This window comes from Muscardinus avellanarius, assembly GCF_963383645.1.
Source record: "Muscardinus avellanarius genome assembly, chromosome: 11".
Classification (NCBI taxonomy): domain Eukaryota; kingdom Metazoa; phylum Chordata; class Mammalia; order Rodentia; family Gliridae; genus Muscardinus; species Muscardinus avellanarius.
Window position 1 is genome coordinate 31210655 of NC_137797.1, and position 27024 is coordinate 31237678.

General features: G+C 34.6%; 1 protein-coding gene across 4 annotated transcripts in view; it reads left to right on the forward strand.

The window, feature by feature from the left end:
• Positions 1–323: 323 nt before the first annotated feature.
• The window catches only part of DCN (decorin), a gene marked incomplete at its 5' end in the record, with an annotated part of 32990 nt that continues 6289 nt past the window's right edge, over positions 324–27024 (forward strand). The window contains 4 exons of one of the 4 annotated variants that reach the window (XM_080705385.1): positions 324–537; positions 15907–16019; positions 21125–21338; positions 22361–22474. In XM_080705385.1, coding sequence (XP_080561511.1) covers positions 324–537; positions 15907–16019; positions 21125–21338; positions 22361–22474 — 655 coding nt within the window. The remainder of the gene's footprint in view (positions 538–15906; positions 16020–21124; positions 21339–22360; positions 22475–27024) is intronic. The other 3 variants (XM_080705388.1, XM_080705386.1, XM_080705387.1) reach the window with 3 other exon arrangements.

A 27024-nucleotide genomic window follows, 5' to 3' on the forward strand; every position in this document is an offset into this window, starting at 1 on the left:
CCAGAGGCGTTTTACCTCTGAGCTACAACATCAGCCATATTTTATTTTATTTTTATTTGAAAACAGGGTCTTGTTAAGTTCTCGATTCTCCCAGGTACTGGAATTACAGGTGTGTGCTACCATGCCCACCCTCGTCTACGTTTATAATGCTCTGCTTCTTCATAATTGATACTACTTTTCATACTTTGCTCTGAGTACTTTTCATACCTTGCTTTCGGCTCTGAAACATTATATAACAAGGCCTGGCCAAGGCAAGGCTACTCTTCCTAAATCTTTCATCTGTTTCATGGGTCCACAGGTTGTGAAAATACATGCGGTAAATCATGAAGGCAACTCTCATCTTCCTTCTGCTGGCCCACGTCTCCTGGGCTGGACCCTTTCAACAGAGAGGTTTATTTGATTTTATGCTAGAAGATGAGGCTTCTGGGGTCGGCCCCGAAGAGCGTCTTCCTGACCTTCCAGAAGTGGAACCTCTGGGACCAGTGTGCCCCTTCCGCTGCCAATGCCATCTTCGAGTTGTGCAGTGTTCCGACTTGGGTGAGTGGGGTGTGGATTCTATTCAACTGCCTGGTTGGTCTCATGCCTGGGACTTGTTTTTCTGAAAGTTTAGCATTTTCAGTTTTCAATTTCTGTGATTCTCAAAGGCGAGAGACAGTGCCATCTAATGAGGATTTAAGGAAGCAGAGGATAGAAATAGTGGTAGCTTTCAGATTTAGACTTCCTTCCTTCCTTCCTTCCTTCCTTCCTTCCTTCCTTCCTTCCTTCCTTCCTTCTCTCTGTTTCTCTCTCTCTCTCCCTCCATCTCATTTTAAGTCAGGATGACATCACTTTACAATCTCAGATAAATGTCTTTTTAAAAAGTCTTTCTGAGCATCCTAGCCTCCTTTTGCAGAATAAAGTTTGGCACAAAAACATAGATTCTGAGATTACAGTGGGTGGTTTACTTTACCTCAGTGATTTTTTTTAATGAAATTTTAGGTATTGAGAAAACCTGGACAATCTCTCTACTCTTTACTCAACCCACACAACATCTTGGTCATTACTAAATCTTCAAGTATGAGGTTCTCAGAAGGAAAACAGGATACATTTTCCAAACAAAATCTTATCTCCCAAGTATCAAGATTCTTCCTTAATCTCCAGGCTTCAGTTTTGCCTTTACCTTTGACATTTTGTAATCCATATATTTATATTCCTTAGACATCTTCAAAAGAAATACTTATAACTGAAGTATACATATTCAATATAATCTTGGAACATATATCTTTAGCCTACCCCAGATAGTTTGGTTTATCTTGTTTTAAGAAAAATTTGGCCTGGAAATTCCAAGATCAGTGTTCTTAAGAGATAAGTCTCCAGAAACTTTGAAGACACGGTGGATGGGCCGAAGAGGAATGAGTTTAGTTTACATGGCAGGGGGTTCACATTTTTTCTTTATCTTCCTTTTCTTTTTTGATGATGTGAACAGAGTATAACATAGTAATCCAGACATAAAATTTAAGAAAGGAAGGAAATGATATTCATTTCATAAGACAGTAGTGAAAAAATAGTAATAAGAAAAGTAGTAAAAAGAAAATAACATATTTTCTTATTGAAAAGAAAAAAAAGCATGCAGTGGCACATGCTTGTAATCCCAGCATTCTGGAGGCGGAGACAGGAGGATCACACATTCAGAGAGAGCCTCTGCTACTTATTGAAGCCTTTTGTAACTCAGTGAGACCCTGTTTCAAAAATAAAAAGACTAAGCAATAGGGCTGGGGTTGTAGCTCAGAGGTAGAATGCCCCAGGGTTCAATCCCCAGTACCACAAAAAAAAAAGAAAGAAAAAATTCTCATAGGATGATTATGATTCTGCATTCTGTATTTCTTATGAAAGTACGCTTGTAATCCCAGCATTTAAGAGACTGAAACCAGAGGATCATGGTTCGTGGATAGCCTCAGCTACTTAGTGAGGTCCTCTGCAATTTAGTAAGATCCTGTTTCAAAATAAAGAATAAAAATAGGGCAGGGAGTGTAGCTAGGAGGTCCAATGCCCCTGACTTCCACCCCAACCCCCCCAAAATAACAACAAGAAAAATCAAATGTATATAATAGATTTCAAAAAGTTAAAAGGAAGCCGGGCATAATGGCATATGCTTGCAATTCCAGCATTTGGAAGGGTGAAACAGGAGGATTGTGGTTCATGGTCAGCCTTAGCTACTTGGTGAGGTTCTTTGCAATTCAGTGAGACCCTGTTTCAAAATAAAGAATAAAAAAGAGGGCTGGGGTGCCGCTCGGAGGTAGAATGCCCCCGGGTTCCATCCGCAATACCACACACACAAAAAAAGTTAAGTGAGATTGTCCAGTCTGAGAAAGTGAATAGATGTGTTTTCTCTCATATATGAAAGCTAGAGAGAAATTGAGTAGCAAAATCGACTTAAAAATAAAGAAGATGAGACTCCAATAAAGTGGTAGAGAGAGCCGGGCGTGGTGGCACACGCTTGTAATCCCAGCATTTGGGAGGCTGAGACCTGGAGGATTGTGGTTCACGGACAGCCTTAGCTACTTAGTGAGGCCCTCTGCAACTCAGTGAGACCCTGTTTCAAAATAAAGAATAAAAAATAGGGCAGGGGTTGGAGCTTGGAGGTCAAATGTCCCTGGATTTCATCCCCAGACCTGCAAAAAAAAAAAAAAAAAGTGGTAGAGAGGGTTTAGGGGGAGACTGGACTGGAGATGTTCTAGAAATATAATGGAAGTAATGCTATGTACACATATGAAATAAGCAATAACAATCTCAAATACATGTACTGGGAATGGAAGGAAGTGAGGTGGGATGTGGAGAGAAATGCAACAAGTGATGTCTGCATGAGTATTTCTATCACCCTATGCCTCATTATGATGCATAATTACAATGCACCAATAAAAATAAATAAAAAAGAAATCCTACTACATAGGTGAGGTACCAGGCCCACAGTGGTAGCTTCATAAATTTCTTGATTATATAATATCTATGTCATGTAAAAGATGAAATAAAAGTAAAAAATAAAAAAAGAATGATGAAATGGCTCCAGACATAGTGGTACACAGAATGATTGTAGGTTCAAGAATAGCCTCAGCAAGTAGTGAGACTCTCATCAATCTGATCAGACACTGTTTAAAAACAAAAATAAAAATAAATTGGGATAGGGGAGTAGCTCAGAAGTAGAATAGCCCTGGATTCAGTTCCCAATACAAAAAAATGCTAACCCTTTTATATTAAAGGCAGTATAGTTTGTTTTATGTCTCCTACTAATCTGAACATGAAGCATGAATTATTATTATTATTATTATTACTACTATTATTATATATTTTTTGGTGGTACTGGGGTTCCTGTAAACACGTCTACCTCCGGGCTACACTCCCATACACCTATTTTTATACTTTTTTATTTGGAAACAGGGTCTCTTAAGTCGAACCTGCGCTATCCTCCTGTCTCTGCCTCCCAAGCGAGGATTACAAGCATGTGCCACCATGCCCGGCCGAAGCATGAATTATAATAAAGAAAAAATGCTATCCAATTTGGGATGCAAATGCTGCTTATTATCTTCATCACTAGCTGATGTTGTCTTCAGGATTACTCTTGCCATCATTGCATTTAATGAACAGAGAGGAGCTATTATATTGAATGACAATAATACTTTGTTCTCTTATTTTCGAAACAATGCTACATATAAACATTTTTATTACTTTGTTGTACTTTTTTATTCCACAAAGAAGTGTTTCTGGTAATTTTCAACATCATCAAATTTTAAACAAATCTTCCAAAGCTAAGAAATGAAAACTATGAAACTAAATAGAGGCATTAGTCCATGGGAAAATTTAATATCACCCGGAAGATGCATTGAATGTCTTTGTCCCTAATTCTCACTCATCAGAGTAGTGTTATAATATGCTTTTGTAGACCATGGGAGACTGAAAAAGAAGACATGAATTTTCCACAGGTATTAGCCAGATTTTTTTTTTTGCAGAAAATGTTGAAATTTAGCTTTCAATTTGATCCAGAATTTTATGAGATCCATTTATTTTTTCTTTATTTATCATTTTCAGACATAAAATAATGAACGCTTAAAAAAGTAAACAACATTTGCAAATTTAGAAACCAATGGGTTGTCTTAAAATAATGAAGCTAAAATATAATTCATTCTTTATTTTAATTCACTTTTTATTCACAAAAATGTAAGAATTGTACATACTCATGGGGTGCTTTGTGATAATTTGGTGCACATATATAGTGTGTAATGTTTGAGTCAGGTTAAACATATCTCTTCAAACATGTATTTTTTGGTATAAACTTTCCAAATATTTTCTTCCAGCATTTTGAAATATACAATATATTATGATTATTTATATTCACTCTACTATAGAACATCACACCAAAACTTCTTTTTTTGGTCTGACTTAATACCCATGGATAACTTTTTCCCATTCCCCTTCCCACTCTCTCCAGCTTTTGATTACAGCTATTCTACTCTCAGCTTTAGTGATATTCCACATATGAGTGAAATCATGTATTATTTGTCTTACTTTACCTGGTTTATTTCACTTAGCACAATGATCTCCAGTTCCACACATGTTGCTGCAAAGGACAATATTTTATTCTTTTTATGGCTGAATAGTATTTCATTGTACATGCATAGCACATTTTCTTCTTCCAGGCATAAATTGATAGATAATAGACACATGGAATTACATCAAATTAATAAAGTTGAGGCAAAGTTTTTCACAGCATGAGAAACAAAAGAGCGAAGAAACAACCTATAGAATAGAAGGAAATATTTGCAAGCTATTCATTTAACAGGGGTATGACATCGAGAATATAATAGGAACTCTAAAACTCAAGAGCAAAAATATATGACTCAATTTCAAAAGATGAGAAACGAATATAAATAGATTTTTCTCAAAAGAAGCTATACAAATCACCAAAAGCTACATAAAAATTGCTGAACATAACTACGTAGGAAAGTCCAAACAAAGCCACAGTATCACCTTACCCCAGAAGGAATGGAATAATAATGGCTATATAAAAATGATTAAAAACAAAGAGTGATAGAGAGAATGTGGAGAGATGGGAACATTTGTACACTCCTACTGGCAATGTACATTAGTACAGACATTATGGAAAACAGTATGAAGGGTCCTTACCAAAATAGAAACAGAACTACCACATGATCCAGCAATCCCACTGCTGGGCATATTTACACAGGAAATAAAATTAATGGGCTGGAGTCCAAATGTCCATGTTCATTCATCGCAGCCCTATTCACAAAAGCCAAGAAATGGAAACAACCTAAGTGTGCATTAACTGATCAGTGCACCTCGTTTTTTTTTATAATCTTTCAAGTCTGTCCTAATATTGAAATTGAGTGTTCTGTTGTGGTGCTTATTTCTGTGGAGGAATATAGTTTTTCTTGTGTACTCCTCAGTTTAGCCACTTATCTTTGAATCAAGTGTGACCAGAAAACATAATTTGGTAATGACTTTCATCTTATGAGTGAAATGCAAAATCAGCTCTAAAAAGGAAAAAAATAAGTATAAGTCCTGTCTTTTGTCTATTCTCCAAAATTAAAGTAATACTGTTATATTTTCTCCTCCTCCTCCTCCTCCTCCTCCTCCTCCTCCTCCTCCTCCTCCTCCTCCTCCTCCTTCTCCTCCTCCTCTTTTTTGTGGTAGTGAGGATTTAACCCGGGCATTCTGCCCCTGAACTGTATCCCCAGCCATATTTTATTTTTTATTTTTGAAATAGTCTCATCAAGACTTGGAAAGCCTCAGAATGTTGCTGAGGCTGGCCACAAACCTGAGACACCCCTCCACCACCTCAGCGCCCTAAGTACTAGGATTACATACATGTGCCACCAAACCTGGCTGATATATTTCTTATAATCAAGCACCAGGATAACTATATTACCTTCAAACTTAATTTAATACTGAAATAAGCACTTGGGTCATATAAACAACTAAACTCAAATCCTGCTTACCATTTTAGCTTCAACTTTAAAGCTTCCAAAATCCAGTTTCCTTATTTGAGTCTTACTTCTTACACCTTTTTATTACTTTCCACTTTTTATTCCTTACTTGATTCTGATTTAATTAGGTAAAGATAGAAAATATATGTAAAGAATGTTTATTGTAGTAACTTTTATATTTGAAGTCAGTCAAGAGACAGAGGTTATTTCTGGCTTGTCTTTTTTTTAAAGTTGACAATCTCTCATGATTATATAGCTTGTCAAGTTGGACACAAAATAGTACCTTCTTTCCCCTCTGTCCTAAAGAGTGACATGGTTTATCTATAAATAGATAAGAATAGAAATGCTGCACAATTATCAAGCAGTTCGATCTTTGTCAATCCAATATTCCTTTGAAGAAAACTAGTTTGGTGAACTTGAGACTGATGAAGTATTTGTGTATTTTATAATAATAAATGATTCAACATTTATATTTTAACCATCTACAAATGGCACCCAAAGATGGAACACATTTATTTTTTCATGTAAAGGCATTACAAATAACTTCTGGTGCCTAAAATGTGTCTCTTAATGCATAAGATATTGTTATTAAGAAATAAAAAAAAACCTCAGGAAAAAAAGTACAACTGCTGAAATTGCATGAAATTAGCTTCATTTCTTTTAAATTACTTTGCTTGGACTCGTAAAAGTGGTGTCAGTGTTTAGCACCTGGCACATATGGTGTATGGCTTGTTTCTTGTCTGGAGAACCTGGTTTGCAAAAACAGCCCTTATACAGAAGGCAAGGAACCCTCTGACTTTGTCCATGAAATCAATACAGAAAAACAAATCAGGGCTATTTTGAGGAGGGGTAGATAGAATGCTAGAAACTGAGTTGCCTTCATTACTTATGTCTGGCTCTGCAACAGCTGGGATATAGGATGACCTTACTCAGAGTTCCATATGCACTGAAGGGGTTTATTCAAAGCACGCTGCAGGAAAGAGGCTGTACCCGGAGTAAGCTCCTTAGGTTACCTAAATTAGCCCTGGACAAAGGTAGTATCTGAAAAACTCTCAGATGTAACCTAAATAACCAAGACACCTGACTTCAGGGGTTAAAGATGGGGAGGAGAAAGAGAGGATTTTGAGGAGGCCAAATGAAGTGTTTGCCTTCTTGACCTGACTAATAACTAACATATCCCTGGTTTCTCTCTTGGCCCCAGGGGGGAGGGCTAGGCAGCTGTGTGGGCTCAAGGCATTTCATCACATTGCAGCTGTGATACATTCTCCTTTGGAAGAACATCCTGGTTCCAGGGGACAGGATGGAAATGGATTAGCTGGAATAGCAATATCCTGGGTAGAAGAGAAAAACTCTGAGGCCCTATCGTCTTAACTCTCTTCCTTGACAATAATAGTAAGAAGATTATATATTTTCTTGGAAATTAGGATAAGAAAATTAAACCAGTTTGCAATCCAGTCTTAATAAAAGGAGAAAGTACATTGCATTATAAAACTCAAGATTTAGTTATCCTCAGTTTAGTCTGCAGATTTGTGTCCTTCTGTGCTTTCACTGTAATTTACATTTGCCTTAATTCTTTTAAAACAATTATTTATGCATGTATGTAATTATGTAATAATATATATAGATATAGATATATACCTTCTCGACCAGAAGGGATATGTGTTGATACCCCTTATTTTTGCAGCATCCTCTACTGAACAAAGTGTCTTATACAAAGTGGCCTCTTAAAATTCAATAAATAATTGGTGGATGAATTAATGAACATATGTGTGACTTTGGCTTGGATGAATAATCTACAGTTTCCTCGAGGCCACCAAACTGGAAACTGAGGCAACATAGTGCATGGGAGCTGATGCATGTACCTGCAGTACACCCAGCTTCTTCCTCTTGAGGATGGGGAGAAAACCTGGAAGCTTAAACCTTCCTGGTTTTATGTAACCTAAATAACCAAGATACCTGACTTCAGGGGCTAAAGATGGGGAGGAGAAAGAGAGCTGGTTTGGATTGAGAGAATAGAAATAAAGCAGGAAGTCTATTTCTGAAGTCCTGTTTCACGATATCACAGTCCAATTGCCATTTTTATAAAATTATACTTTTGTTGGTACATTGTAATTATATATCATAAGAAGGGTCAGAGAGGCCATTTTTTTTTAAGAAGGAAAAGGGGAAAAATGTTTGCCTGTGGCAGGAAGGATTCTGTTGAGGCTGGGGAACCTAAATGACATTTTGATGATTTGCCAAAAAATTAAATTAAATGTATCACCACTATCTTGATTACTAATTTGAAGACAGAATTATGAAAATATTTTTTTTAGAAATCAAGAAGAAAATTCCTGGACTTTGGACCCCTGCCACATAGCAGGGTAGAAAAAAAACAATATTTTAGGGTAAACTGGTCTTTGTCCTACATGATGTTTACCAGATTGCTGACATTACTAGCAGAACAATGTTATTCATCACTGTGAAAACCAGAAAGAAAAGGAAAGAGTCCATTTCTTGCCAGTCGTTATTCAGAAAAGATTTTCTGGTAATATCTTAAGAATAGTTTTATTTAATTTGATAACAATATCTTAAATAGATAAAGCTCCTTTACAAGATTTGAGAGAGCAAATAAATACAGGGTACCTTGAAAATGTTGTATTTAATGGAGAATTTAGCAAGATATTAAAGATGTTTGTTGAAAAGTAATCCTACAAAATCACTTTATTCCTGTAACTTTGACTTGGTTATTTTACTCCAAACCTTGGCAATTTAAAAAATAGTTTTGTTTTGCTCGCATATTGAGGTACAGAAAAATTGGGAAGAGAGCAACAGGGCTGTTTTTACATGTAGTCTCTTGTGTTTTTGTAGTCAAATATATTAGCGGGGGCAAGAGCCATAGCAGAGCCAGCTTGGGCTGGTCACCCACACAGTGGCCTTGGCTCTACCATCACCTGAACACTGTACTGTTTTCTCTGAAGGGCCTCAGGTGCTCTTTCCAAGTGGTGGTCTCAGTGTGGAAGTATTTCTTCCATGACTCCTGGCTGTCCCAAGCAAGCATCACAGAAGAAATCAGGTAGCAGCTGTACCACCTTTTCTGACTGAGGCCCAAATGCCATGATATTTCAATTCTACTACCTCCAGCTGGTTCATAGAAGCATCCTAAGCCCATCCTGGTTCTGAAGGAAAGAGAAAGGAGTTAAAGTGCATGTCATGAGAGGATGAGGCATGTTCTTATAAAATGAGGAGAATAAAGGACAGTAAACTTATTTAATGCCATCTTTGACAAACATAATTATCTACACATTTACTTAGATTTTTTTTAATTGTGAAAAGCATGAACGTAAATTTTGTACTTCATAGAGAAGATCCTCTGATATGTTCCTATGAAGGTCATTGTGAACAATTATAAATTGATTAAGAAGTAAATAAATCATTTTCAGATTAAATTCAAGATCCTTCATAGTTGCTTAGGTTTTCTACTTAAGATTGTAAGAAGCCAGATGTGGTACATGCCTGTAATCTCAGTACTTGAGAGGCTGAGGCAGAAGGATCAAAGGTTTGCAGCCAGCCTTCTCAACATAGTGAGACCTTATTTCATAATTAAAAGTAATATAGGGCTTGAGGTATAATTCAGAGGTAGAATGTCCCTAAATTCAACCATCAGAACCATAAAAAAATAAAAAAACACTAAGGCAGGATAACTATATGCATACAATACCACTTCCTTTTATATTATCTGAAGATTAATTTTAGTTCATACTTTTTATTATCAAAGATAAATCTTAACACAAATGTATTTATGCCTCAATTTACTTCAGGCTTGCTATTTTCAGATGAGGATAGAAAGGCTCAGAGATGCTAACTTGGGTTCTAATAATCTGTAAGTGGTTGGATAAGTTAGTTTTCACGCAATTTTTCCTGACTCCAGAGATAAATAAAATCTGTTATTTTAGAGATTTTTAAGAGTGTATTATTGGTTACCATCATAAAGGGCTAACTTGACCAAGAAAATGTTTGCGGGATCCTAATTATTGGTTGGGAAGCTTGGACTAATCTGAAGGCTTCTTATCTAAAGGTGTAGCTTTCTAGACAAATTCTCCAAAAATCCTGGGCTTCCTGGGATAATGGTGATGCAGGACCAGGAAATGACTCACAAGAAAAATCAAATCAGGATGAAGTTCTTTCCATGAAAATCTGTGTTTGACATACCTTCAGAACAGATTTAAGTCTCCAGGAAAATATGCCTTATAATTATAATGTACAGGAAACAAAAAGGATTTACAGAGTAATGATTGGTATGACAATTAGTGCTGCAAGGCTTTCCTTTCCTTGTTGATAATTATTATGGGTAGCAGTAATTGACACCTCACTGTGCCTTACAGTAGGTGATTACTTTGCAGGATAGCTTATTGATTTATCACAGCAATTTGGTGAAAGATGTAGAAAAACTGGTGAACAGAGAACTTGAGCATATACAAAATTACTAATACCACTCTCAATAATGTGGTCAAGAAGGAGAAAGGATGGGGTGGGATTCACGGGGAAGCACACCAAGTACTATGTAAATTATGTTCCTATCACCCTGAGCATCACCATAATGTAAAATTACAATGTATAATAAAAGCATATCCAAAAAAATGATAATCTTATGGAAAAAATATTAAAAACACTTAATATGCAAATTGTGCAAAACAAATTGAGATCTTTGTGTACCTATCACAGAACTTCGACAATTATAAACTGTAATTATTTTCATATATATATCTGTATCTACTTTTTTCCATATAATTTTGAAAGAAATTCTAGATATTATATTATTTTATCTAATGCCATATCACCACATTTTCTGAAAGTATAAAACTCTTAAAATAATAACTAGTTGATACCTCAAACTAATAGCTTCCTAATATGAAACCATCACTCAAGGTGCACATCTCCAAACATTTTATTAAGTATTATGTGTTCATGTTATAGTTTTTATCAGATCCAAATACAGTGAACATTTTGCATTTTGATTGTTTTGGGATTGAAACCAATTATTTGGCCACACTGCACTTTTGAAAGGTTGAGGGGTACTGGGGATTGAATGCAAAGGTGTTCTACCACTGACCTAAAACTCCAGACTTATTTTATTTTTTTATTTTTAAATAGAATCTCCATGGACTCTATTTAAAAATAGAGTTGCTGAGGACCTCTCTAAGTTGTTGAGACTGGCCTTGAATCTGTCTCCAAAGTACTGGGATTATAGGCATTCACCATTACACACAACTCCCACACTGCATTTTATTTATTTATTTATTTATTTATTTATTTATTTATTTATTTATTTTGAGGTACTGGGGATGGAACCCAGGTGCATTCTATCTCCAAACTGCATCCCCAGCCCTAGTTTTTATTCTTTACTTTGAAACAGGGTCTCACTGAGTTGCAAAGGTCCTCACTAAGTAGCTGAGGTTGTCCATTAACCACGATCCTCTGGTCTCAGCCTCCCGAATGCTGGGATTACAACTATGCACCACCACGCCCAGCTCCACATTACATTTCTAAAAAGAGCTCTTAGCCCAACGTGGTGGTGCATGTTTATAATCCCAGCATTTGGGAGGCTGAGATAGGAAGGTTGTGCTTTGAAGACAGTCTCAGCTACTACTTAGTGAGGCCCTTTTCTACTCAATGAGTTTCTGTTTCAAAATAAAGAATAAAAAATAGGGCTGGGGGTGTTGCTCAGAGGTAGAATGCCCCTGGGTTCCTTCACCAATACGCAAAAAAAAAGAGCTCTTAAATATATTTTAAACTATATTCTCATAAACATTTCTTCATTTTCCATTGCAATTTTGTTAAGAAAACTTGAAATTTCTTGGCGGATCCATCTCTTCGTCTCTTTATTGAACTCCATCATGTTCCTTTAACTTATTTCCTGTCAGGCAGAAGTTGGATCTTGAGGCTTAATGGGATCCGGGATTAATAGTCTTTTCTTGACAATAGGAATCCATAAATGGAGATTTTGTTTCTTTATCTAGAGACTTACACTTGATCCTTCCCTAGGAAAAAGGATGCACCATGCATAGAAAGAAATCATTGCCCTGGGTCAGGTGATATGTGGGACACAAAAGAAAGTGAGAATGATTTTCACGTGCAGATAATGTGAATGCCGTATTTGATGGTAACATTCATTTAAGAATTGAGAACAAGAAACAAAATTATAATCATTAAAGCCAGTTGTATTCTCATACTTCTGAGGGGAAAGCTCCAATAAAGGCAGGATGTGCAAAGATTTTATAACAAAACATGGCCAAAAGGATCTCAAAGCAAGGGTCATGAACTCCCAACATAGCACCTTATGGCATCCTGATTTTAAAATTAACGCATCAGAAAGACACTTTTGTTCAAAGTACACAAAGTGATGCTTTCTCTGCTGACCCTGAACTTGCAGAAACAAATAAACACAACCCAGAAATATAGACCGCGTATTATAAAATTATAAGTCATGAGACTATACTGAGTCTAAAGCCAGGAGATAACTATTCTCAGAGGTGGTGGGATGAGGATGTTTAGAGGAGGGGATAAAGGAGAAGCTGTAATGCATTGTTAGAAAGAAGTGGGAGGAAATGACTAGAGTTTTCCATAAAATATACATTATATGAATAAAATGAGTGGCTGGAAATGAGCACAGAGTGGTGAATGGGTAGTTTAAAATAAGCAGTTATCTAAAATGTCCACAATGATCACTTATCCAAGTGACAAACCAGGTCTTCCTGGACTGAGGGCCCAAACCATCTTGGTACTTGATCTATTTTAGCCAAGAGGCACCTTAGATAAACCAGTAGTTTCTCTGGGTTTCTGTTTCTTTAACCTTAGAAAAACAGCATTGAGTTAGCTTAGAAATTCTCTAATTGGAGAAGAATAAATATCTTTGAATGTTGAAAATTTTATGTTTAAGAAAATAACAGCAACCTGCCATCTGCTATCATAATCATTTATTTATTATTTATTTCCATTTGTACACTATAATTATACAAAATAGTGGGGTTTGTTATTACATATTTGTGCATGCACATAACATAATTTGGTCAATTTTATTTCCCAAGATTAAAATTGTATTTTAGAATGTTATTGGTTCAATGTAATTATATATTGTACTTATACTCAAAGCGATGTATTAATTTATGTACACATCTCTTGGTATGTTTCCCTCCACAGAGTCCCTCCACTCCCATTAGAATCATTTTTTTAAAGAAGTATATTTAAAAATAGAAAAGGAAGTCAATGCAGAAAAATCATCTGTTTTCAATGTAGAGAGGGACACTTTATACTAAAACTAACCAGAATGTCCTCATCTCTTTTTTCCTGACACAGCCTTATTAAAACCTCATTAGAGTCTAGAGCATTTGAGAAGCATAGACTACCTAACATGTAAGAGTTCCTTTTCTTGTGACATTCTAAGATCTCATAACTGCGGTCATTTTCCCATTACACTTGGCTATAGTCTTTGAACATGGTAGCCAACAGCACAACACCTTGTGTAGTGTTTAAATGTATATTGTGGTTCATGGGGTCTGATGTCAGGAAAATCCCTGTTTGGAGATTCAGTTAGATTTGACAGGAGAAAAACTCACACTGGAGGCCAGGAGAGCTTTCTTCTATACATATTTTCTCACTTCTACCTAGATAAGGGTATTCATGTCATTAAGGTTTTTCTGAAAATAATCTGGAAATAGGAAATTTTTATACTGCCTTACCTGTCACATTAAATTGTTGTGAATAAGACAGCATTGCAATTTTAAAAATCATCTCTATGTAAATATAAATTATTATTAATAAAAAATAGAAAGTCTTTTAAAGAAATATGAATTTATTAGTAATTTAAACCAGATTATAGAATTGATCATAAAAGTAGCTCTCCAAGAAATAATATATCCAAATCACAAGCCTGATGATAGTATTTTTATGCTGAATCTTCAGAAATAGTGTATTTAATTTGTCTTAATCAGTTTCCATTGTTATAAAATCCTAGGATGACATCATAAACAAAATTGTCAGCTGTCCAGAGACATCATCTCTCCCTCCACATCTTAAATTATGTTTACAATTTCAATTTGACCAAATGTAAGGGAGTCACTAGAATTCAAGTTCACCAAATGTGCAAAAGTAAGCATAAATGGAAATTAAAACTTTGACAAAAAAGCCCACAATGTAATAATGAGATGTAGGTTGTAACTATATTCCAAATGAAAGGAAATTGTGTCTTTTCTTGGTTGGATAACAACTAATTATCAAAGATTTGGCAGAAGTCTACCACCTCTAATTGCATGAAATTAGTAAATTGACATTTCTGAAAATGGCAGTGATTACAACTGCACAGTGCCATTAAATATCCTCCTACAAGGCAGCTATTCTGGTGGTTTAGTGTTTAGCATGGAAAACACTTCACTCTTGCTATTTCTATGGGAACAGTTTCTATAGTGAGTTCATATTTATATAGCATATTGATGTATGTTCAGAATCATCTGTACTTTGATTTTGAAACTTATGAATGTAGTGGTCTCTGAAAAAAATGTTTTTTTTTCTCTTCTCACTATTAACAGAGCAGTGATATTGGGAACAAAAAGCATTTGAAAAAAATCTCAAGTTATTTTAGATAAAATCTAGGTAATTTTAATGAAAGAAGATACTTGAAGTATGTCTACTTTGATGGTTTATGAGTATATGTTAATAAAGATTCACAATTAGAAAGGCATATTCCTGACATAGTAGTTATTATATGTTGTTATAATTTTATTTTTATTTCAAAAGTGTTTATCTATGTGACATAGGTAATTCTTACTTGTTCCTACTGTGTTCCCAGAAGCTAAAAATTTGATGATGCTTAAGAGAGTCTCAAAAAATCATTGTGGAATGATTAAAAAACTATTCTTCAATATGTCAAGTTTCAGATGTGAAGAGGTTTCTTCTACCATAGGTTGAAGTATATTCAGACTTGTGTCATGCAATTTTAAAGTATATGAATAATTGCGCTGAGTTAACAGAATATCAAATTTGTCTTAATATCACATATCAATAAGAAAAAAGATAATGAAAAACAAAAAGCCTCCTTTAATATTTTTCCCACTTCATTCACTTTTTTCAAATTGGCATTTAAATATAACTGGCTAAGTGACTAATGAAATGTTTCTAATACCATAAACAATTTGGTTATTCAGTGTTTATAAACTTAAAAAAGTAATTCATTTAATCCTAAATCTTAAGGTATAAAAGTAGAACTTCATACAATTAATTTTAGAGAAGTCTTACTTTCAAATTTATTTTATTTTATTCTAATTACCACATATAATGCTTATAAAATATTATTTAAGATTGATATTCTGAAATTCCAATTAAAATTAAAAATAGTCTCTCAGATATTTGGACAAATTTCCAACTTATTGGCAAAACAGTTTTTATTTAGTTGACAGACATTGGTTACAGGTCCATATATTTAAGTTAAAATATAGCTTTGTGACAATGTAATATTTATTTAAACAGTTTTGCAAATGATGACTTGACCATGGCAATCTCTATTGATGGGGCATGAATACAGAGATATATAGATGTACTCATCACATACTAAACACTTATCACTTAAACAGCAACCAATGTGGTAAATACTTACGTGCTGAGATGTTTGAGCTACACTCTACGGAAATACAAAATTGTCCTTATTCAGAAGAGTAGTTTCATAGGGAAAAATAATTTTCAGTTTATGACTAAGAAAAAGTATCAATTGGCTTGGTTGGAAGATAGATATAGGAAATATTTTCAATTACAAAAATTCATGTAATTCTTAGAAATGAAATAGGTTATTGATAAGCCTACCATCACAGTGTTGGTTTCTCTCTGAACTCGACCTCTATGTTTCTATAGCCATGTATTCCTTTTTATTAACCATATACTCTTATTACTCTTCTGATAGGTCTAGACAAAGTCCCCCGGGACCTTCCTCCTGACACAACACTGCTGGACCTGCAAAACAACAAAATAACTGAGATCAAAGATGGGGACTTTAAGGACCTGAAGAACCTTCATGTAAGAACAATTCTATTTTTAATAATAACAATATATGTTTCTCTTGCTTACCTTGAAAATATTTTATACCTTAATCCACTCTCATGTTTTTATAAATAACTATATCTGTCTTCTCAGTTAGATTGTAGTTCAATAGTAGAAAAAAAACACAAAAATAGATTGATCTTGGTATTTCATTTCTTTGTTGCCTTTTTTTTTTTTTTTTGGTGGGGAGGAACTGGGGATTGAACCCCTGGGGTTTCTACCTCCATGCTACAACCCCAGCCCTATTTTTATACTTTTTTTTTTTTTTTTTAGTTTTGAAACAGTGTCTCACTATGTTGTGGAGGGCCTCACTAAGTAGCTGAGGCTGAGGCTGGCTGCAAACCTTAGATCTTCCTATCTCAGCCTCCCAAAGTACCAGGGTTACAAGCATGTGCCACCACGTCCGGTCTTTTGTTTATTTTCTGACCTTCTAAATTCTCAAAGATGGGCACCAAGAGAAAAACAAATAATCATGTATATTTTGTTTAGTAAATATAGGTCTACATATAGGCAAACACATACAAACAATTGTGTTCAGAATTATTCATTCTATATTTTTAGCTGTTGTTTTCTACTTTGATTTTCTCTTACCTCTATTATGATGCCCAGTCTACTGGTCCATATTTTATCAGCACAGATGGTACTTTCAGATGGATTTCATGGAGGAAACAAGTCATTGTGAAGCCTTTAGACCCACTAGACTTGGAGGAATTTGAGGGTCCTAGAACCATGGTATAAATGAGAATCTGTAGCTCTGCCTCCTAATTTCCTTCCAGTGTATTATCTGGCTGAACTGAGTTGGAGGCAAAGAGAGGGCATTGAGTTCACTTCCAAAGACACAGATGAGCACCAGAAAGGACAACACATGAGCAGACACAGATCTCTAACCTAAATTTGAAAGGACTCCCGTGACATTTTTAAGTGCTATGACAAAGAAGAGTCATATTTTCTTGCTTCTACTACAAGATAATAGAATTATCCTAGTGAGTGGAAATTCCAGAGAAACAAATTTTCATTCAGCACTAAAAATGGAAAGTAAAGACTTGGAAAATATAGATTACATAGTGATGTGATATCTATCTATGTTTGTTATAATGAATATTTTAGAAATAAATTCTTATGTTTAGAAGTAAAAATATGATAAACTCTAATTTCACATCTACACACCTTTTCTAGTCATCATAGAAGATAACTGAGGGGATATATAATAAGAATAGATAATATATAGTAAAATATAAACATTACCTGATTATTATATATTAGGATAAGAAACATATGGTTGAGATAATGAAACAGAATAAATAATAATATAATAGATAGTTAACATAATTAAAATAAGATTTAGTTATAAATGTTCTGATGGCTCCGATAAAATAAGCAATACACATTTTCCCATTAGTAGAAAACATAGCAGTGTTTTTAATGTAAGCAACTATTTTTTCTAAAAGTATTTACAACTTTACATGGAATAGTTGAAATACAATCACATGTGATAAAAAGTCATGGATAATTTGATGCATCCAACACTATAAGCATAACATGATATAATTAGTGAGTACTAAAGGCACAAAATAAGGAAAATAGCAGAATCTATTCTATATGAGATTGCCAATTAGTGTTTGGAGATATTTTGGGATAAAAGGGACTTATGAGATTAGCAGATTTTTGAATGGCAGAGAGAAGAAAAGGGTGCATTTGGTGCGAGAGAAAAGCAAAGGCAGAAAGAAGTGAGCAGCAGACAGTAAAATACAAGCTGATAGGAGTAGAAGATGCAGGCTCTGAAACGCTGGGGGTCAGGTCTGAGCTGGAGTTCCCAAATCTTGGACCAGTGGGGCCTATTTCCATTGGTAGGAATGGAGGCACCTGCACAGTGCTCCCTATCCATCTGCTCTCTTTTTGTTTATTTTGTTTTGTCTTTAATATATATCTAAGAATGAGCACGATTTGTCAGGACTATTTATTTATTTATTTATTTATTTATTTATTTATTTATTTAGCGGTACTAGAGATTGAACCCAAGGGCATCAAGGGCCAAGGGCATTTTACCTCTGAGCTACACACAGCCGGTTCTATTTTTGTTTTCTTTATTTATTTCGTGGTACTGGGAATTGAACCCAGGGCCTTTTACCTCTCAGCTACACCCACAGCCTTATTTTTCATTCATTCTTTCTTTTTGAAGCATGGTCTCACTAAGTTGTGGACGGCCTCAGTAAGTAGCTGGCCAAGAACCTGTGATCCTTCTATCTCAACCTCCCAAGTCCTGGGATTACGAGCATGTGCCACCATTCCTGGCTCTGACTATTAAATCTAGCATTGAGATAAGTTCAAAGAGGCTATAACCAAGAATCAGTGTCATTAACTTCAGTAAACTAAAAAATTCTCAAAATTTTCAAAAATTTTGCATATATTTAACTTAAAGCTACTCACCTACCCTATTCCTGTGGTTCTGGGGATGGAACCCAGGGGCATTTTACCACTGAACTACACCCCCAGCTTTTTTGGTTTTTATTTTTTAACAGGGTCTTGCTAAGTGTCCACACACAAAATTTCTTTATTTTCTTTTTAAGAAAGAAAATTTTTCTTATTTGAATCTCTAGTTCCTATTTGGTTAAACATACTCTGAATATTTTGGGGATACCAGAAGGACTCGAGATAATGGAGGGGAAACCTCAGCAAAGCCAGAAAGGAGGGGAGGCTGAGGTTAAATAGAGGAAAAGCTACATTCGAATATGAATATACATGTGAACCTAACATTGTCAACCTGGACACTCAGTGTTGGGAAGGAGGGAAAAGGGGAAACTAGGGGGGGGGCACCAAGGAGTCAACACCAAGCCATTGTCAACATGATCCACAGTATGACGTGAGACTATAGTGCACAAATAAAATTAAATTAAAAAGAAACATTACATTTCTGTAATATTCTCCTTAAATTGAGTATTAGTAACAAAGTGTTCTTTCTTTTCTCAAGTACCTTTTAAGTGTATTTTTAGGCAGCTATTATCTTAGTGATCCTTTTTCTTTCTTCTTCAAAGTATACACCAGGAGAGAGAGAGAGAGGGTTTATTAGAGCTTCCAACCATCCAGACGATTTTAAGCAGCTGGTTTTCTCTTACTCTTTCATTCCTGATCTTTTCCATCCTTGTTATTATGCAAACGAACATAATAATTTCAGATACTAATGGTGCATTTGAAAAAGAAGGAAGGAGAAAAAATAAAAGTTAGCAAGGATTAAAATAGAAGAGGTTTAACAGAAAAGAGGATTCCTTTATTTTCCCATAACTATATTCACTTACAATGTTGTGCTTTGTTATGAGTGGTATGTTTTGCTTATAAATAGTTCTATACCTATATAAAATGGCAACACTACATAATCATTCCATAAAGTAATGGAAAATGAAGCAGGCTAATGCTAATATTTAATAAATTTCTTTTGAATGAAAGTTTAGTAAATCTAGTAAGGATATTTTTAATTAAAACTTAATAAAAATTGCCAAAATCTGAAAAATAGCAAACAATTGATAGCAATTAGTATATACTATGTGTTTTTCTTCATATCTTCAATTTGTCAAAATGTTTAATCCACGTAACAATTCTTTCTTTGCAACTGAGAACTTGAATTGAGTTTTGAATTCCAGGGGCAGTCTTGTGGGCATGCACACTAATAGCATGTAAGTAAGTTTAGAACAATACCTGGTATAGTGTAAGCTCAACATTACATGCTTAGGAGAAAAACATACATGATGTTAAAAGTCAGGTTTCAACATTTAAAATAATAGAAACCAGACTTTCAGACCATTCTTTATGCCTTTAATCACATGAAGCTCCAGGGATTTTTACTGAGGATGGCAACTGAAAGTCTTCTTTACATTTTTCTTTAAGCTCATGACTTTGTGTGTTTGGTAATGTTGCTAGTTGTCTCGTTTTGCTTCTCTTCCTGTGTCCTTTAATGATTTTTCTTTTTTTCTTGTCTATTAATATAAATTTTCTATGACATAGTCCCCATCAGTATTTGAAGTTTCTGTAACATTCATTGGGATCCCTTATATTTCTGTACTATTCAACCATTACATCTTTTAGGATTGATTAAAAGATTATGCTACTCATAATAAAATGTTTTATTTTTATCAAATAATGTGAAAAGCATGAGAATGCACGGGAATTAACTAAATACCTTTCACTTTCAGAAAACATTTCTGAGACTAAAATTTCTCACTGTTTTATTACTCTAATTCCCTATTTGACACTGCGTTGTTATATACAAAAAATTGTACTACAATTAAAACTACATGGTTCTTAGACCTTTGAAAAATAATCGTAAACTTCTCAGAATATTAAGACTAAGCCGTGCTTGTAATCCCAGCATTTGGAAGGCTGAGATAGGATCACGGTTCATGGACAGCCTCAGCTACTTAGTGAGGCCCTTTCCAACTTAGTGAGACCCTGTTTCAAAATAAATAATAAAAAATAGGGCTGGTGGTATAGCTCAGAGGTAGAATGCCACTGAGTTCCATTCGCAGTACCACAAAAAGAAAGAAAGAAAGAAAGAAAGAAAGAAAGAAAGAAAGAAAGAAAGAAAGAAAGAAAGAAAGAAAGAAGAAAGAAAGAAAGAAAGAAGAAAGAAAGAAAGAAAGAGAAAGAATAAGCTGGTCATGGTGACCCACGCTTATAATCCCAGCATTTGGGAGGCTGAGACTGGAGAATCTTGGCTCCCAGACAGCCTCAGCTGTCCCTGTTTCAAAATAAAGAATAAAAAATTAGGGCTGAGGGTGTAGCTCGGAGGTAGAATGCCCCTGGGTTCCATCTCCAGTACCCTCCCCCAAAATAATGTTAAAAATAAAATTTAAAATAACAAACAGTGTGGCTTTGTTACAACATATAGATCATGGGAACAGAATAAAATAGTGCAGAATGTAGCAATAGTTATAGGTAAAAAAAATAAGTCAGAGTTTTTTTTTTTTTAGAAGAACTCAGAAGAAAAATCAAAATACCAGCAAAAATATTAACGTATTTTTCATGTGGAAGGTTTTGGCTTTGAGGAAATGATTTTTTGTTTTCTTTGTTTTCTTTATTTTTTTCTATAGACACTGATCCTTGTCAACAACAAAATCAGCAAAATAAGCCCTGGAGCATTTACTCCTTTGGCAAAATTAGAACGACTTTATCTGTCCAAGAATCAGCTGAAGGAATTGCCGGAGAAAATGCCCAAAACTCTTCAGGAGCTGCGTGCCCATGAGAACGAGATCACCAAAGTGCGCAAAGCTGTGTTCAATGGATTGAACCAGATGATTGTCATAGGTACAGATATCCTTATACCTTGAGGACCAAGACTGCAGGAGAACCTTAGGAGAGGTCAAGTAAGCTGTAGGAAGGAAACTGAGCTAGAGGCTGTGTGCCCGAAGCCTGTATGAAATAGAGTAGTAGGACCAAAAGAAATGGAATGTACGCCTTCCAGTGACCATTCTCTTCTTTGCCCTTGAGGATCTTAGCACTTGGAGGAGGCTTTGAACTGAAGTTATCCTACCACACACTCTGTCTGAATTAAGTAGTGCTTAATTGATGATATTCTGGGATACTTTTTCATAGGGAAAATTTGTTGTGTTCAGAACATCTGTAAATCCATACATCATCTACTTTAAATAATGTGTTTTGCTACGGGTGTATATAACTACATGCGTATATAATTTTATAACTGGTTTGCAAAATGTTATATTCAAATTCTTTAGCAACATTCTCAAATATCTCAGGCAAGTAATAGCATAAGGTATGATTTATAAATACTTGCTTGCTTTATATATTTATTTGTTTGCTTGTTTATTTTTCTGGTACTGGGACTTGAACCCAGAGGCGTTCTACCTCTGAGCTATACCACCAACCCTATTTTATTTTTATTTTGAAACAAGGTCTTGCTAGGTTGATGAGAATCTCAGTACTTGCTGAAGCTCTTCTCAAACCTGTGATCTCCCTGTCCCAGTGACCCAAGTACTGGTATTACAAGTGTGTGTCACCATGGCTGGCTAGACACTTGCTTTAGTGTTAAGTGTTTTCTGAGCAAACCCTAGATAATGTCGATGTTATTGAATTTATATGCATATTTGCTTTTTATTATTTGTTTAGTAATTTTTTTGTTTGTTCTAATAATGGAAAGTTACATTGCATTATGTTATTTGTCTGAGGAGCACCCTCTTTAATTTCTCTTCTGTTTTTCAGCCGTGGTGTGATTGGCACTAATTTCTTTCTAGATTCCTGGCTGAAATAGATACTACTCTGTCTTATAACACTGAAAAACTTCTCTAAATGCCTTACACTTGTATTTGCAGAACTGGGTACCAACCCACTGAAGAGCTCAGGAATTGAAAATGGAGCCTTCCAGGGAATGAAGAAGCTCTCCTACATCCGCATCGCTGATACCAACATAACCACCATCCCTCAAGGTGACAGAAAATGCTCTGAAATGTTTTGAAACACCAAGTCCAAAGGTTTTGATATTTGTCAGAAGTGATTATGGAAATTTACCTTGTGGCTAAAATACAACCTTATTTCTAGTAAAGTTCTGTCCAAGGCAGTGTTTCTGATGATCCTGAGTGACCCATAAGGCATCCAAACTTATTGTAACAATACAGAGACTCCTGATAAAATTTCTGCTAAGATGGAAGAATGCACAGTGAGTGAATACTATGCACTGTTATATCACAAGGAAGAAATAGTTTTTAAAATACAAAGTTTTTTGGTAGTTTCTTTTTTAAAAAAAAAAAGTATACATAAAGTACCTCTGGAATTGAATCAATTTAATTTGAATTTCCAGTTTCTTAGGGAAATCTTTTTTTTTTTTTTTTTTTGGTGGTGGTGGTACTGGGGTTCCTGGAAGCCCTTCTACCTCGGGGCTACACTCCCAGACCTATTTTTACATTTTCATTTTGGAAACAGGGTCTCCTAAGCCAGTGCGCGGCTGGCTTCGAACCTGCGCGATCCTCCTGTCTCCGCCTCCCAAGCGCGGGGATTACAAGCGTGCGCCACCACGCCCGGCGAAATCTTTTTATTGTAGGAATTTATGATCATTAATATTTGAACATGGGGATATTTACTTAATATCTGAATAAAGATATCATTATTAAGACAAGGGATCTTTATTTAGGTAGTGATATTACTCTTTAATACTGCTGGTTCTAAGGAGAATAGGTAGATTTTGGAGTCCATTTTCTTGAGTTCAAGTTGTCATTACTTAAGAGCTCTCAATTTCTTCTTCTGTAAACCTGGAGTAAGATTTACATCCTCCTCACATGATTGTTTAAAATTAAACAATCAAAAATATCTTTTATGTAAATAAGTAGGGGACTACTATTTGCCTCCTATCAGTTTTTGAAAATGTTTTGAACAGTGATTAGGCTTAGACAATGTACCAAGCACTGGGGACAGGCCAGTGGAGAGGAGATGCTACCGACCTTGAGGAGTTTACTATCAAAAGAAAGCTGAGACAGTGTGAAGTAGTGATCACCAGTAATGAAGTAAGCTCATCTTGCTGCTAGATATGTAGGAAAGGCACATAAGCCAGTCTTTGTCAATCAGAAATGACAACAAACCATCAAAATTAAACTCCTCTTATTTATATATATTCCCTACTCCAGAGTTTTCAATCTTACAAAAGCCCCTATATATTCTCATTTTTTTGTCCCCAGTCTGCCCCTTTCTGAACTGACATGCCTTTTTCTTAGAGGATGTAACCTCTAAGAAAATGTAACCAAGTACAAGATATAGAGGAAACAATTTTTCTTCATCCTGTGCTTTCACAGAAACTAACTCCTAAAAGTGCATATTCGAGCTGGGCATGGCTGTGTATACTTTTAATCTCAGTACTTGGGAGGCTGAGACAGGAGAATTGCATGATCAAGGACAGCCTCAGCAAGTAGTGAGACTCATCAACTTAGTGAAATCCTGTTTCCAAATAAAAATAAAATAGGACTGGAGCACTCAAAGGGTAAAACACCTCTGGGTTTAACCTACAGCAACACACACACACACACACACACACACACACACACACACACACACACGTACATATTCCATTTAATGTTATCTTATTAGTCTTTATTTGCTACCCAATTTTTTGATACAGAGCATAATTTTGTTGCCCTTCAAAGTAACTTCTGGAATAGACAGATAGATGACAGATGAATGGATAGATAAATATTAGATGTCATGTTGATCTTATCTCTAATTTGCTGCAACTAACAATTTTTCCCTCCATATTCACAGATTGGAGGAAAAATATCTTAACAAACTGCATCTGTACCAAATACATACAACAATATAGTATAATGACTATTTGCATAGTATTTACATTGTATTAATTGTTACAGGTAATCCAGAGAGGATTTAAAATATATGAAAGAGTGCATGTAGGCTATATTCAAATACTACATCTTTTATAGAAAAGACATGAGCACCAGTAGATTTTGGTTCATGGGGGGGTGGAGAAACAATTTTCTACATATACAGAAAAACAACTCTATACATACATACTCAGAAGGATATATATACATATATATATACACATATACATATACATATACATATTTATAGCCTAAAGCTTATTGCACATATATATGCCTAAAGTCATATATATAATATGCATATCTATACATGTATGTGTGTGTGTGTGTGTGTGTGTGTGTGTATATATATATATATATATATATATATATATATATATATATATGTGTGTGTGTAATGCCCTATGTATATATGTAAATGACCTAAATTGGTAGGAGGTGAAACAGTTAAAGTTTTTTCTCATACTTTGTGTTGTCACGACTCTCATTAAACATAATCATTGACTCTGTTTTTCCTCCTAATGCATCCTTCAAATATCCCCCAGTGATGCACTTTATCATTTCATGAACATTTTTTCTTTCCTTTCTTATGTCTTTTTTCGAACTTGGGCCCTCTTCTTTCATTGTTTCTTGCTTTTTTTTTTTTTTTTACTTACTACACTTAATGATATAAAAGTTATAGTAACTACAATTTATAACATATTTATTTACTGTCAGGTAAATAAATGCTCATCTTCAGATAAAAACATCACTATATAGTATTATTATTCTTACTTTAGAAATGAAGCAAATGAGGCTTAAGAGATAAGTAAGTTATAACCCAAGGTCATGGAGCTAGAAGGTGGCAGAGTTGAGATTCTGCTGAGCTGATAGATGAGCTCTTATGATTAACTATTTATCTTTCCTGTCATTCATCCCAAGAACTTCCTCACATTTATGCCTATCTAAAACATAAATCTACTCTTCTTAGACTGTGGCTTTTATTTATGCACATCACCAATTTCCTAGTTATCTCTTCCATAATTCATAAAAATTGAAATACAGTATACTACGGAAATTATAAACGGAGAGTTTTGAGTTAGAAGAACCTAGTACGAGGTGTAATTCAGCCACTTGGTTATTTTTTTTATGTTAGGCTAACTATTCATATGTCTAAAATATCAGTTTTGTTAACTACAAAAGGAAAATATATAAAAAAAATTATCTTCTTGGATAATTGTGAGAATTACTAGATGCAAGTAAGATTTATATCCATACAGTACATGTACCATTGTAATCTTTACTCATTATATCTTACAAAAAGAAAAAGAAGGAAAAAAGTAAATAAATAAAAGTAACTAGAGAATCAGTTATTTAGCCAAATGCTACAGTGGCTGGAGGTAATAAAACTTTATAAATTTGCCTGTCTCTGTCCCATTGCAAAGTTTTCTTCCATAGTCGAACTTCCTTTTGGCTCTTTGGAAATTGACAGTACAAAAGATAAATCACTAAAATCTAGAAAACAGCGATAAATATCATGATAACCAGTATACTAGAAACATTTTATTTTATATTTTAAAAACATCTTTTCATGCTGTTTAAGAAGAAGGGATGTAGATTCAATTGACTTTGTTGTATAGTACTATTTTTACATAGTTGTGTATTTAAAATTTATATGTGTTTATTCTAAGAAGAATCTAGTGGTTAAAATTTCTTATTCCCAAAGTGGTTGTGATTTCCTATTATTTATTCATATAAAAATGAAATTTATATTTTATTTCCTTCAGCTAAGAACACGCTGTTTTAACTTTTATTGGCTATTTGGGAGCATAGTATATTCCCTAACTGATGAATAATATACACAATTTATCATTTTGAGTCAAAATCATTTCCTATTTACTAATAATTTTCAAATTGAGAAAATTAATGAAATTGAATTAGGAAAAGAAGCAATGGTAATGATCCGTATATAACATACGAATAATAAATAAAGCTTAATTCCTTAGCATACCCTACATAAAACTTAATTCCACAGAGAAACTTGATTTTCAATAAAATATATACAAAATTTACAAAATTATTACATTAAATAAGAATACTGGTATGAGTCAGTGAAATATATTAAAATTTTCACACGAAATACAGCCTGTGATTTTCCAAGCAAGACTTTCTGCCAATCAAATGTTAGTTCTATATGTAACCAATTCTCTATTTTCTTTATAGTTGCTATTAAGTGGAACAATATGCTATTTAAAAAGTTGTGTTAAAACATTCTCTATCTTCAGATAGCAGGAGGAAATGAAAATAAATGGTTTAAACAGCTATATTTACATAACTAAATCTTTGGAATCATATCCATTCATAGAGTACTATCCCAATGTTTCGTGGCACAGCAGATATTAAATTATTTTCCCAGGTGGTTTACATATGGCAGATCACATGATGACAGGCCTCTGCTTTTCTCTCATATAAACAGTCTTGTTTTAATGAGTACAAGTAAGTTTTAGCTCTTTCTGCATAGCTGTATTACAGAGGCATTTAGTATTACAGAAAAGTACAGTGACTCTAAGGTCAGCACAGCATATAGTGTTGCTAATTATTCTCACTAATGAAATGCCTGATTACATTTGCACATAGGTTTAACCGACACATAATCGCTTCATCACAGTTCAGAT